Here is a 12632-nt window from a genome sequence, read left to right on the forward strand (position 1 = left end):
CTTCTGGCGAACCAGAGCAGCACATGGAAACGCCGTTTACCTTCCCACTGTAGCACTTCCTATTTATCTACTTGCATTTTGACGTGCATTCGAACTGCTAGGTTGGCAGGAGCTGGGACCAAGCAACAGGAGCTCACCCCGTCACAGGGATTTGAACCGCCGACCTTCTGATCAGCAAGCCCTAGGCTCAGTAGTTTAACCACAGCGCCACCTGGGTCCCTTTCCTTCATTTTGTTGTTTAGTCGTTTAGTCGTGTCCGACTCTTCGTGACCCCATGGACCATAGCACGCCAGGCACTCCTGTCTTGCACTGCCTCCCGCAATTTGGTCAAACTCATGTTCGTAGCTTCGAGAACACTGTCCAACCATCTTGTCCTCTGTCGTCCCCTTCTCCTAGTGCCCTCAATCTTTCCCAACATCAGGGTCTTTTCCAAGGATTCTTCTCTTCTCATGAGGTGGCCAAAGTATTGGAGCCTGAGCTTCACGATCTGTCCTTCCAGGGAGCACTCAGGGCTGATTTCCTTAAGAATGGATAGGTTTGATCTTCTTGCAGTCCATGGGACTCTCAAGAGTCTCCTCCAGCACCATAATTCAAAAGCATCAATTCTTCGGCGATCAGCCTTCTTTATGGTCCAGCTCTCACTTCCATACATCACTACTGGGAAAACCATAGCTTTAACTATACGGACCTTTGTCGGCAAGGTGATGTCTCTGCTTTTTAAGATGCTGTCTAGGTTTGTCATTGCTTTTCTCCCAAGAAGCAGGCGTCTTTTAATTTCGTGACTGCTGTCACCATCTGCAGTGATCAAGGAGCCCAAGAAAGTAAAATCTCTCACTGCCTCCATTTCTTCCCCTTCTATTTGCCAGGAGGTGATGGGACCAGTGGCCATGATCTTGGTTTTTTTGATGTTGAGCTTCAGACCATATTTTGCGCTCTCCTCTTTCACCCTCATTAAAAGGTTCTTTAATTCCTCCTCGCTTTCTGCCATCAAGGTTGTGTCATCTGCATATCTGAGGTTGTTGATATTTCTTCCGGCAATCTTAATTCCGGCTTGGGATTCATCTAGTCCAGCCTTTTGCATGATGAATTCTGCATATAAGTTAAATAAGCAGGGAGACAATATACAACCTTGTCGTACTCCTTTCCCAATTTTGAACCACTCAGTTGTTCCATATCCTGTTCTAACTGTAGCTTCTTGTCCCACATAGAGATTTCTCAGGAGACAGATGAGGTGATCAGGCACTCCCATTTCTTTAAGAACTTGCCATAGTTTGCTGTGGTCGACACAGTCAAAGGCTTTTGCATAGTCAATGAAGCAGAAGTAGACGTTTTTCTGGAACTCTCTAGCTTTCTCCATAATCCAGCGCATGTTTGCTATTTGGTCTCTGGTTCCTCTGCCCTTTTGAAATCCAGCTTGCACTTCTGGGAGTTCTCGGTCCACATACTGCCTAAGCCTGCCTTGTAGAATTTTAAGCATAACCTTGCTAGCGTGTGAAATGAGCGCAATTGTGTGGTAGTTGGAGCATTCTTTGGCACTGCCCTTCTTTGGAATTGGGATGTAGACTGATCTTCTCCAATCCTCTGGCCATTGCTGAGTTTTCCAAACTTGCTGGCATATTGGGTGTAGCACCTTAACAGCATCATCTTTTAAAATTTTAAATAGTTCAGCTGGAATATAATCACTTCCACTGGCCTTGTTATTAGCAGTGCTTTCTTTTTTTTTTTTATAATTATTTTTATTAAAGATTTTCTTAGATTACAAAGGTAGTGCAATGTCTCGGTTTTTTTTTTTCATGCATCATTTTTACACATCAATTTTTAACTTGTTGAGACATTATGAGGAAGGGGGGAAAGGGGGGGAAAGAGGTAGGTGGGATGGGGAGTTGGGTGTGGTGGATTGCCGATGTTTCTGTTTTTCTTGATATGTGTAGGGGTTCGGCGTCAGCGTCGTTTGTGCAGGTTCTCTGTTGTTTGTTCGTGCTTCTTTGTTGGTGAGAGAGGTCAGGATGTGTCTTAGAATGTGGTTGTTTGTTTATGGTTGGCTGTGATGATCCTTAATTTCTTGCGTGAGTGGGGAGGGAGGGTGTTTTGATCAAGTTAGCCATATTGATTTGTATGCTGACGGTAAGTGTTTGTCATTGTCCTGTTGGGTTGTATAAGTGATGAAGGGGAACCATACTGGGGTGAAGGTGTCTTCTTCTGTTTGTCCCCGTGTCAGTTTCAGCTTACTGGTCAGTTTTTCTAGCAGGGCTGTTTCCCATACAACTTGGTACCATTGGTCCAAGCCCACTCCCGATAAGTCCCTCCAGTGCCTGGCTATGATGCTTCTGGTTGCTGACAACAGATGGATTATAAGTTCTTTATGATTTGCGTGAGCGTTGTTATCTTGAAAGATATTTAGTAAAACCAATTCTGGGGTAATTTCTAGCACTTGCTTAGTTATGTTACAAATTTCTTGCATGGATGTCTTCCAGAATGATTGAATTTTAGGGCACTCCCACCACATGTGGAGGTACGTGCCTGTGGAAGTGCATCCTCTCCAACATTTTGATGAGATTCCTGATCGTATTAGTGATAATTTTCGTGGAGTCAGGTACCATCTGTGAGTTAGTTTCAATGAGAGTTCTTTTCTTTTCATTGATATAGATTTGAAAGGGGGTTTCGACCACATTTTAGTCCATTGGGTAGGGTTGATTTCATATCCTATGTCATCCTCCCATTGTCGTTTTATCTTGTCCAGGGGATCTATGGGATTCTGAATCAGTATCTTGTAAATTGCAGATACCATCCCTTTTCCGTGTCCTTTTGGCAATTGGAGGAGGCTTTCGAAAGCTGTCAGGGGTCTAGTTGCTGCTGGTTTTACAGTTGGGTTGTTCAGAAAGGCATGTAGTTGATGTTGTGCTAACCAGGACATTGGGATGTCTTCTAGTTTGTCCTGTATTTCTTGTGGTGACAAAGGTTTGTTGTCTTTATAAAAGTCTATTAAGCGATGTAAACCTTTGGTTTGCCAGGTCTTCATCTGGAGGTTTTGTGCTGCATGATGGAACAAGGGATGGTAAGCCAGGGGAATTAATGGGGATGGGGATGGAGATAGTTTACTAGTTTCTGCTTTCCATGTTTTGAACATGGTTTGTGTGTATCTGTTGAGTGTTGTGGGAATCTTCCTTAATTTGTTTGGGAGAAATGGATATGCTGTGGTGCAGATATTTTCAATTGAGTCCCTCTCCAGATGTACCCATTGTTTTGTCTCGTCTTGTAGTATATATGGGATTATATGGCGTATTTGGTTGGCGTTGTAGTATGTTTCTATGTTGGGGATTCCCCATCCTCCTACTGAGGTGGGGAGGTGAAGGTATTTGGTGCCAATCCTTGGTTTTTTATGTGAGAAAATAAAAGAATGTAATTTTCCCTGCCATTTGCGAAGTTGGGTTGGGGGGATCCAGATTGGGAGGGTTTGGAATAAGTATGTCAGTTTTGGGAGGGTGACCATTTTGACGATGGCTATTCTGTCTGAAAGAGTGAAACTCATACTGTCCCATTTCTTTAGGTCTTTGTTTATTTGTCGCCACATGGGCTTGTAATTATGGAGGTATAATTTATTGAGGTTCTTGGTTATTTGTACCCCTAGATATCTGAATTTGGTATGACAAAGTTTTATTTTGGTGATATTAGTAAGTTCTTTTTGGATATGGGGAGGGGTGTTGAAGCACATGGCTTCTGATTTTCCAAAGTTTACCTGTAGGCCCGACACCATTGCAAATGTGTTGAGTTCTCTGATTAGGGAGGTTGCTGTATTTAATGGGTCTGATGTTGTGACCATCAGGTCATCTGCAAAGAGCCCTAATTTATAATTTTTGCCTTTTATTTCCACTCCCTTGATGTCTGTGGCTGCTCGGATTCGGATTGCTAGGGGCTCCAAAGCTAGGATGAATAGGAATGGAGACAGCGGGCATCCTTGTTTTGTGCCTCTTTGAATTGCTATGGTGTTTGAGTCCATATTATTAATTCTGCATTTTGCTGAGGCTTGGGAATATATTTGTTTGAGGATTTGTAGGAAGTTGGGGCCAAATTTCATGTTAGTTAGTACTGCTAATAAGTATTTCCACTCCAAGCAATCAAAAGCTTTGAGGATATCTAGGGACATAATTGTCAGTGGAAGTTTAGTTGCCTTACTGTGGTTGATTAAGTTTAGTAGTTTCCTGATGGGGTCTGTAATATTGCGACCAGGGACGAAGCCAGTCTGGTCTGGGACTATTAAATTGCCTAGAAAGATTTTTAAACGATTGGCCAATATTGATGTGAATATCTTGTAATCCTGATTTATTAATGAAATTGGGCGGTAAGATTCTACTTTGAGGTTGTCCTTTAATGGTTTTGGGATGGAGACTATTTTAGATTGATTCCATGTTTTGGGAATGAGCCCCCCTTTCATGATATCATTGAATAGGCGTATCATGTAGGGCATCAGGGGTTCTTTGAATTTTTTATAGAATTCTGCCGTGAAGCCGTCTGGGCCCGGGGCTTTATGTGGTTTCAAGTTTTTAAGGACCGTATCTATTTCCTCAGGGGTGATAGGGCTGTCCATAAATTCCTGTTCCTCGTTGGTTAAGGTGGGCATGGTCAGTTCTGCCAGGAATTTTCTAATTCCCTCCTCAGTTGGGTTGTGAGAAGTGTACAGATTGGAGTAGAATTCTGCAAATTCAGAGGTTATTTCTTTCGGGGAAAATGTCACGTTGCCGTCTTTTTTGGCGATGCAGTGTATTCTTGTTTTAAGTGCTTTTTTCCTGCATCTATTTGCTAATAGTCTGGAGTTTTTCCCTCCATACTCATAGAAGCGCTGTTTAGAATATAAAATATTGATCATTGTTTTGTTGATTTCTAAGGAGTCTAATTCTCTTCTCTTTTGTTCTAGAAGTTTAAGTAGTTTTTTGGAACCTGTTTGTTTGTAACGTGATGAGAGGGCAGTGATGTCTTGTTCTATTTTGTTAATTTTTGAAGAGGTTTGTTTTTTAAGGAGTGCTTTCTCTTTTATGCAAACTCCTCTGGTCACCGCTTTCATAGCGTCCCATAAGAGGGGGGTATTTATATTGTCTACATCATTCTCCTTAAAATAGTTTTGGAGAGTTTTTGTGATACTTGCTCTAATTTGGGTGTTTGTGGTTAGAATGGGACTGAAAGACCATGATGGAGTAGTTTGCGTTTCTTCACCTATTTTAACAGTGACTTCTACTGGGGCATGATCTGTGATTTTGATGCTGCCTATGTTTGTTGATTCTACCAAGGGGATCAGACCCTGTGTGAGCAGGATGCTGTCCAGTCTGGACGTTGTACCATGACGTCCGGACTGGAATGTGTGGGTGATGTCTCCCGGGTTGTGTTCGCCCCAAATGTCATAAAGACCCCTGTTTTTTAACATTTTTAGTAACTTGTAAGAAGCCTTAGTTGTTTGGGAGGGAGGGTTGAGGAGGGTTGCCTGTGAGTTTACAGGATGTGTGTTTTCCAGAGTTATGCCCTTAATATTTAAGTTAAGGTCGCCTCCTAGAATTGCTTCCCCCTCAGAGAAAGAAAGGAACTTGTTTAGTGTTTTTTGAAAGAATTCAAGTTGTCTCGAGTTAGGGCCATATAATGAGCCGATTGTCAGTTTAATTTTGCCATCTAGTATTCCTTTAATGAAAATGAATCTACCTTTTTTGTCCTTTAGGACTGTTGTGGCGTTGAAATTTAAGTCCCTACTAATTATTACAGCTACTCCGCGGGCCTTTCCTGAGCCTTGTGCTACCCATTGTTGACTAAAACGAGGGTCATTCAGGAGTTTGTTCCCTTTGGGTGGGTTGTGTATTTCTTGTAGGAAGGTGATGTGTGGTTTCATGGTATTTATGTATGAGGTGATACGTTTTCTCTTGATTGGGTTTCCCAGCCCCCTCACATTTAGTGTGATTGCTTTTAAGCTAGCCATCTTGTTTATTTATTCTGTAGGATGGTTCCTTGCCAACCCGTTTGGGTTGTCCTATGTCCCTCACTTCGTGTCGTGTATTGAACCATTGGAGTTGCGCTGACTTATGATGTGGCAGGTGGGGGTTCAATGGGATCAGAATTAGAATCGGGTTAAAGAGTGGGAGGTAAGTTATAGAGGGTTTCCTATATGTAGTTATATAGGTGTTCGTTTGGGGTATTTTGGACCTTTTGGCGATTAGCCGGTTGGTCCTTGGTCTCGGCTGATGTGAAGGGCTGTACTCAAGGACAGGCCTTCCCCTTTGTCGTTTGTGACAGGGGGTGATCAGCGAGACGGTGTAGAGTGGTTTTATAATGGTAGCGTCAGGTATAAGGTTCGTGAGCAATGTTGCCAATGTTAATAGCAACATCACTGATGTGTTAGAGTGTGTGTATGTGTTGGCGCGCTCTGGTGCCACCATGTTGTTGAATAGGTATCATGTTTTAGCCTGATAGTGAGTTGTGTTATGGATGTTGGGGGAGTTGTTTTTCTCTTGTTTGGTATGAAAGGGATTCTGGAGATATGGGTTGTGGTTGATGGGGAATGTGATTGAGGTTATCTGGACTGGTGTTGGGGTGGGGTTGGGATGGGGGTAGGTTCTATGGAGGGGTGGTGTTGGGTGGGATATTGATGATGTTAGTTATGTTCAAGGCCTATGGGGAGGGGGGGGAGGGGAATCACCAGTCTTGCAGTTCGAGATGTTTTCCAGTTGCCTCATTCAGCTGTGGTTGTTGTTGTAGTAGCAGTAGTAGTAGTAGGGTTGTTCTTCAGTGATGTTTTGGGTCGGTTGATCATGGTTTGGCGTCCTGTGGAGAATGTTCGGTAGAATGATTTTGTGCGCGATGGTAGATGATTGAATCGGCGAGTCTTGACGTATTGCTTCTGTTGTCTCTTTCCCCTCTTTACTTCCATCCATTCATGTACTGTTGTTCCATTTTCTTGATCTCGGCTGTCACTTGGTAAGTCTTTCTGTTGCTGGTTCGATGGAGGGTCGAGCCCAAGGTTCCTCAATAGTTGTTGGGTTTCCGTTTCGTTGGTAGCCATGTATTGCGTTGTATCGGTTGCCACGATGAGACGGAAGGGAAAGCCCCAACGGTACCGAATCCCTTTCTGCTGAAGAAGCTGAGTGTACGGACGTAGGCTTTTCCTCCGATTTAGGGTGTCCTGGGATAGATCTTGCAGGACCAATATGGAATTGTCTTTGTATCGGAGGTTGGTTGAGTTCCTGAGGCTGTTCCATATCTCCTCCTTTTTTCTGTAGCGTGAAAAGCACACTATGATGTCTCTTGGGTGGGCACCAGGTTTTGGCAGAGGTTTTAGAGCTCTGTGTGCCCTTTCCAGATCGGATACCTCGAGTGTCAGATTTGGGATTGTATCTTTCAACCAGCTCACAATTAGGTCTGCTGGGCTTTTCTCCTCAGCTTTTTCTGGGAAGTTGCGGAAGCGGATATTGCAGCGTCTGTTTCGGTCTTCGATGTCTGCTTGTTTAATTCTCAGTTCTTCGTTTTCTCTTTCCAGTTCGCACAATTTCTCATTCATGCGTGTGGTTTCATCCCGGTATTGCTCTATTGTTCTTTCTTGCAGTTGATTCTTCTTTTCTAGAGCTTCCACTCTGGAGGTAAGATTGCTGATTAGTAGCTGTATAGGGGTCGTTGCGTTTTCCACTGCAGCTTCCAATTTACTTGTCATCCTCTCTTCCATTTCTCTTAGGTGTTGTAATATTTCATCATTTTGAGGAGGTGTTGCGGTCTCAGTGTTTTTTGTCATCTTTTTAGTTGGTGACACCTTCATCTCCTTGACGTTTTTGGTTTGAGGTTTGTTTGGCATTCTCTTGGAGTGGGACGTGTTGCGATTAGAAGTTATGGCGATGATGATTTCTGGGTGTTGGATAATGGATTAATCAGGCGTTGTTGACTGGTGGCTTCTGCAGAGCGTTCAGTTTAGGCAATCATTTGTGTCATGCCTTGGCAATGTTATAAAGACTTCTCTGAGGTTGTCGTGTTCGCCTCAACAGTGCTGTCAAAGCGGTGGTCAGGTACTCAGAGAGGCGGGTAGACCAATGGACAGATAGACAAAAAACAAAAAACAAAAAACAGGTGAGAGCAGACAAACAAACAGGTGGGGAAAAGAAAGAAAAAAGAAGAAAAGGGGGGGGTTCAATTCAGAGACGAGCAAAAGAGCACTCCAGCAAGCAAAGAAGGTATAAAACAAGAGTAGGGGTGGGGGGGGGGTGAGAAGTGAGGTAGGAGGGGGAGATAGGGAAGAGATGATTAAAGGGGAAATTGAGTGACTGGGAAGGGGTTTAAGGGGAAGGTTTATGTATTGGAATGAGGGGAATAAGATAAAGGTAAAATAGGGGTGTTTGTTGTAGAGGGAGGTGATAGATGGGAGGAAAGGTTTCCCTATTGGAGACAAGTTGATAAACAGACTAGATGGAGGGGTTCGATTTAAAAAGAAAAAAAGAAAAGAAAAGAAAAGAAAGGGGGGGGAGAAGGGACCGAAAAGGAAAGAGAGAGAAAGAACAGAAGACAAAGGTGGAGGTGGGAAGTAACAAGTGGAATGGAAGGTAAAAATAAGGAGAGGCTATGTAGGGAGGGTTAAGTGTCTGGGGAGGGTTTTAAGGAGTATTATGCAGTGAAGAAGAAGGAATAATATGAAGCTAAGGTAAAAAAGGTTAGGAAGGGTAGAACAACAGCTTTAAAAAGGTAAAAACGTAGTAAAAGGACTGGGAACTTGGGGGGGGAGAAGACGTTGGTATTGTCTTTGTTTTGTTATTTTTTAAAGGATTGAAGTGTATGCAAAGAGTGGGTGGAAGGTGGAGGGGGTAAATGGTAATAATACTAAGATATAGGTTAAAGAAAACAATTAAATAAATTATTATTAATAATAATAATATATTTTTTTTAAAAAAAGGGGGGAAGAGAAGGAAAAAATATATATTTCTATTTATTATTTTTATAGGGGAAAAATTTTTTATAAAAAGGGGAAAAAGGAGAAAAGAGAAGTATATATATAACTTATAAAAATATTTAAATATATATTACAAATAAAATCTAGGAAAAAAAATATTTATTTATTTATCTTTTTTTTAAAAAAAATTTTTTTAAAAAATAATTCAATCAAAAAATAAAATAAATTATTATTATTATATATATATATATTGTTAAAAAAAAACAATACTATATATATATTATATATAGAGAGAGAGGAAAAAAAAATATATTGAAAAATATAGGAAAATCGAGGCCTTTCCAATGGGCCTCCCTCTGGGCTCCTGGCACGCTAGACGGCGGGAAAGTGGGCTCAGGTCGGGCCTAGGCCTAGTTGCGTGTCACCTCGCGGCCTCAGTCCGTCCTACCTCTCCCGGGTATCGGCAGCTGTAGCGGCGGTAGCGGCGGCTGCTCGGCGACGGGACAGCTATGTTAGGACCTCTCTCCTTCCCCCCGCACCCCCCGCTAGCCCTTGGGTCTCCCCGGACCCGGGGCTCCGAGCAGCTGGGCGACCTCGGTGCGGCAGCGCAGCAGCAGCAGGGAGGAAGGATGGCAGGTCCGGGGCTCCACTTTCCAAGGGGCTCTTCTCCCTCTTCAGATCTAGCGCGATGGCAGTGGTGGCGGCAGCGACAGCAAAAAGGTCGGGGCTGTTAATGGCTCCTTTTCTTTTCTTTTCTGTTTGAGGTCCCGGCGTGTCGCAAGGTGGGAAATCCCAGGCCTCTGGGCTCTGGGGTTCCACCTAATTAACAGTTGACGGTCGGTCGGGCGCCCTCGATTTTAATCTGCCGCGTGCGCTAGAGTGGGGGGGCGATCTCTCGGCCAGTCCACTGGACACCCCTCGGCACTCACGCGACAGCAGCGGCGATCTCGGCGGCTCAGGAGCCGTTTGGGCAGCGCAAACACTTCGGCCGCCTTCAGGAGCTCCGTGGCGCCGTGGCGCCCACCATTTTTCCTCGTCGGAAGTCCCATTAGCAGTGCTTTCTAAGGCCCATTTGACTTCACTCTCCAAGATGTCTGGCTCAAGGTCAGCAACCACACTACCTGGGGTGTACGAGACCTCCATATCTTTCTGGTATAATTCCTCTGTGTATTCTTGCCACCTCTTCTTGATGTCTTCTGCTTCTGTTAGGTCCTTACCACTTTTGTCCTTGATTATGGTAATCTTTGTACGAAATGTTCCTTTCATATCTCCAATTTTCTTGAACAGATCTCTGGTTTTCCCCATTCTATTGTTTTCCTCTATTTCTTTGCATTGCTCATTTAAGAAGACCCTCTTGTCTCTCCTTGCTATTTTTTGGAAATCTGCATTCAGTTTCCTGTATCTTTCCCTATCTCCCTTGCATTTTGCTTGCCTCCTCTCCTCCGCTATTTGTAAGGCCTCGTTGGACAGCCATTTTGCTTTCTTGCATTTCCTTTTCCTTGGGATGGTTTTCGTTGCTGCCTCCTGTATAATGTTACGAGCCTCCATCCATAGTTCTTCAGGCACTCTGTCCACCAAATCTAAATCCTTAAACCTGTTCCTCACTTCCACTGTGTATTCATAAGGGATTTGATTCAGATTGTATCTTACTGGCCCAGTGGTTTTTCCTACTTTCTTCAGTTTAAGATGGAATTTTGCTATAAGAAGCTGATGATCTGAGTTACAGTCAGCTCCAGGTCTTGTTTTTGCTGACTGTATAGAGCTTCTCCATCTTTGGCTGCAGAGAATATAATCAATCTGATTTCGATGCTGCCCATTTGGTGATATCCATGTGTAGAGTCGTCTCTTGTGTTGTTGGAAGAGAGTGTTTGTGATGACCAGCTTGTTCTCTTGACAGAACTCTATTAGCCTTTGCCCTGCTTCATTTTGAACTCCCAGGCCAAACTTGCCAGTTGTTCCTTTTATCTCTTGATTCCCTACTTTAGCATTCCAATCCCCTGTAATGAGAAGAACATCCTTCTTTGGTGTCATTTCTAGAAGGTGTTGTAGGTCTTCATAGAATTGGACAATTTCACTTTCTTCAGCACCGGTAGTTGGTGCATAAACTTGGATTACTGTGATGTTAAAAGGTCTGCCTTGGATTCGTATCGAGATCATTCTGTCATTTTTGAGATTGCATCCCATTACAGCTTTTGCCACTCTTTTGTTGACTATGAGGGCCACTCCATTTCTACTACGGGATTCTTGCCCACAGTAGTAGATATGATAGTCATCCGAACTGAATTCGCCCATTCCCTTCCATTTTAGTTCACTGATGCCCAGGATGTCGATATTTATTCTTGTCATCTCATTTTTGACCACATCCAGCTTACCATTATCCATGGTTCTTACATTCCAGGTTCCTATGCAATATTTTTCTTTACAGCATCGGACTTTCCTTTCGCTTCCAGGCATATCCGCAACCGAGCGTCCTTTCGGCTTTGGCCCAGCCGCTTCATCAGCTCTGAATCTACTTGTACTTGTCCTCCGCTCTTCCTCAGTAGCATGTTGGACGCCTTCCGACCTGAGGGGCTCATCTTCCAGCGTCATAACTTTTATATGCCTGTTGTCTTTGTCCATGGAGTTTTCTTGGCAGGGTTACTGGAGTGGCTTGCCAGTTCCTTCTCCAGGTGGATCACGTTTAGTCAAAACTCTCCACTATGACCTGTCCATCTTGGGTGGCCCTGCATGGCATAGCTCATAGCTTCTCTGAGTTATTCAAGCCCCTTCGCCACGACAAGGCATTGATCCATGAAGGGGCTTTCCTTCATACATCACCATTATTGTTTAAAGCAGTTAAGTAATCACTGTTTCACTGCTTGTGCTATCAGAAACGAGTTTTGTGTGAGTGTGTATGCGTGTGAGTGAGAGAGAGTAGGCATACCTTGGTTGTCAAACTTAATCCCTTCTGTGAGTCCGTTAAACTCTCAGAACCGTTCGAAAACCAAGGCATAGCTTCCGATTGGCTACAAGAGCTTCTTGCACTCAATCAGAAGCCACGGAAGCCACGTCGGACGTTTGGCTTCCAAAAAACATTCACAAACCGGAACACTTACTTCCAGGTTTGTGGTGACCAGGAGCCGATTTGTTTCAGAGCCAAGCTGTTCGACAAGCAAGATACTACTGTATTGAAGCTGGAGTGTTCAAATTTCAACCTGACCAAAACAAAAATGTGACATTAATTTATTTAAAATGTTAATTATAAAGCACATTAAAAAGGCTTGAGAATATGATTTAGGAGCAGACATAGTATAAACAGCTTTGTATGAGTAACCTTCCCCCTATCTTAGTTGTGTTCAAATGTTATGGCAGCCTCTTCAGTTTTGCTTAAAGTTGTTGAGCTTTTGGAGCAAAAACACACAAAAAGGCTGTTTTTGAGCTATTTTTATGGGAAAACAGCAAAATCGGCACTTCCGACATACACCCGGATTTTCCTGGACATTTGTCCAATTTTACGCCTGGTCACTGCTGTCGGCGGCAGTATTCTGTGTAAATCTGGGAAACCCTATGGCAATTTTGTTTTGACTACAGTACGTCAGACCAACACGGCTACCTACTTGTAACTATAAAAATAGAATTGTCCAGTAGCACCTTAGAGACCAACTAAGTTTGTTCTTGGTGAGAGATTCCCTGACAGGTATCTGAAGTGTGCATGCACACAAAAGCTCATACCAAGAACAAACTTCGGTTT

The 12632-nt window shown here is 43.3% G+C and overlaps 2 protein-coding genes across 9 annotated transcripts in view; both read right to left on the bottom strand.

Annotated features, from left to right (window-relative positions):
* LOC132592670 (P-selectin-like) overlaps positions 1–12632 on the bottom strand; it is a 28156-nt gene that overhangs the window by 15318 nt on the left and 206 nt on the right. For 6 of the 8 annotated variants that reach the window (XM_088660748.1, XM_088660742.1, XM_088660747.1 and 3 more), the window contains exon 2: positions 11998–12096. The exons of 1 other annotated variant lie outside the window; for it this stretch is intronic. The gene's annotated coding sequence lies outside the window, so the exon portion shown is untranslated. Of the gene's footprint in view, positions 1–11997; positions 12097–12498 lie in introns of all 8 variants that reach the window. One more of the 8 variants, XM_088660746.1, reaches the window with a different exon arrangement.
* LOC148687429 (uncharacterized) lies at positions 6643–8641 on the bottom strand. Its single transcript, XM_088660738.1, has one exon. It carries the CDS (start codon positions 7817–7819, stop codon positions 6707–6709), a length of 1113 nt encoding a protein of 370 aa, XP_088516864.1. The 5' UTR covers positions 7820–8641; the 3' UTR covers positions 6643–6706.

Source organism: Zootoca vivipara, chromosome Z1 (assembly GCF_965207765.1).
Source record: "Zootoca vivipara chromosome Z1, rZooViv2.hap1.1, whole genome shotgun sequence".
NCBI classification, from domain to species: Eukaryota; Metazoa; Chordata; class Lepidosauria; order Squamata; family Lacertidae; genus Zootoca; species Zootoca vivipara.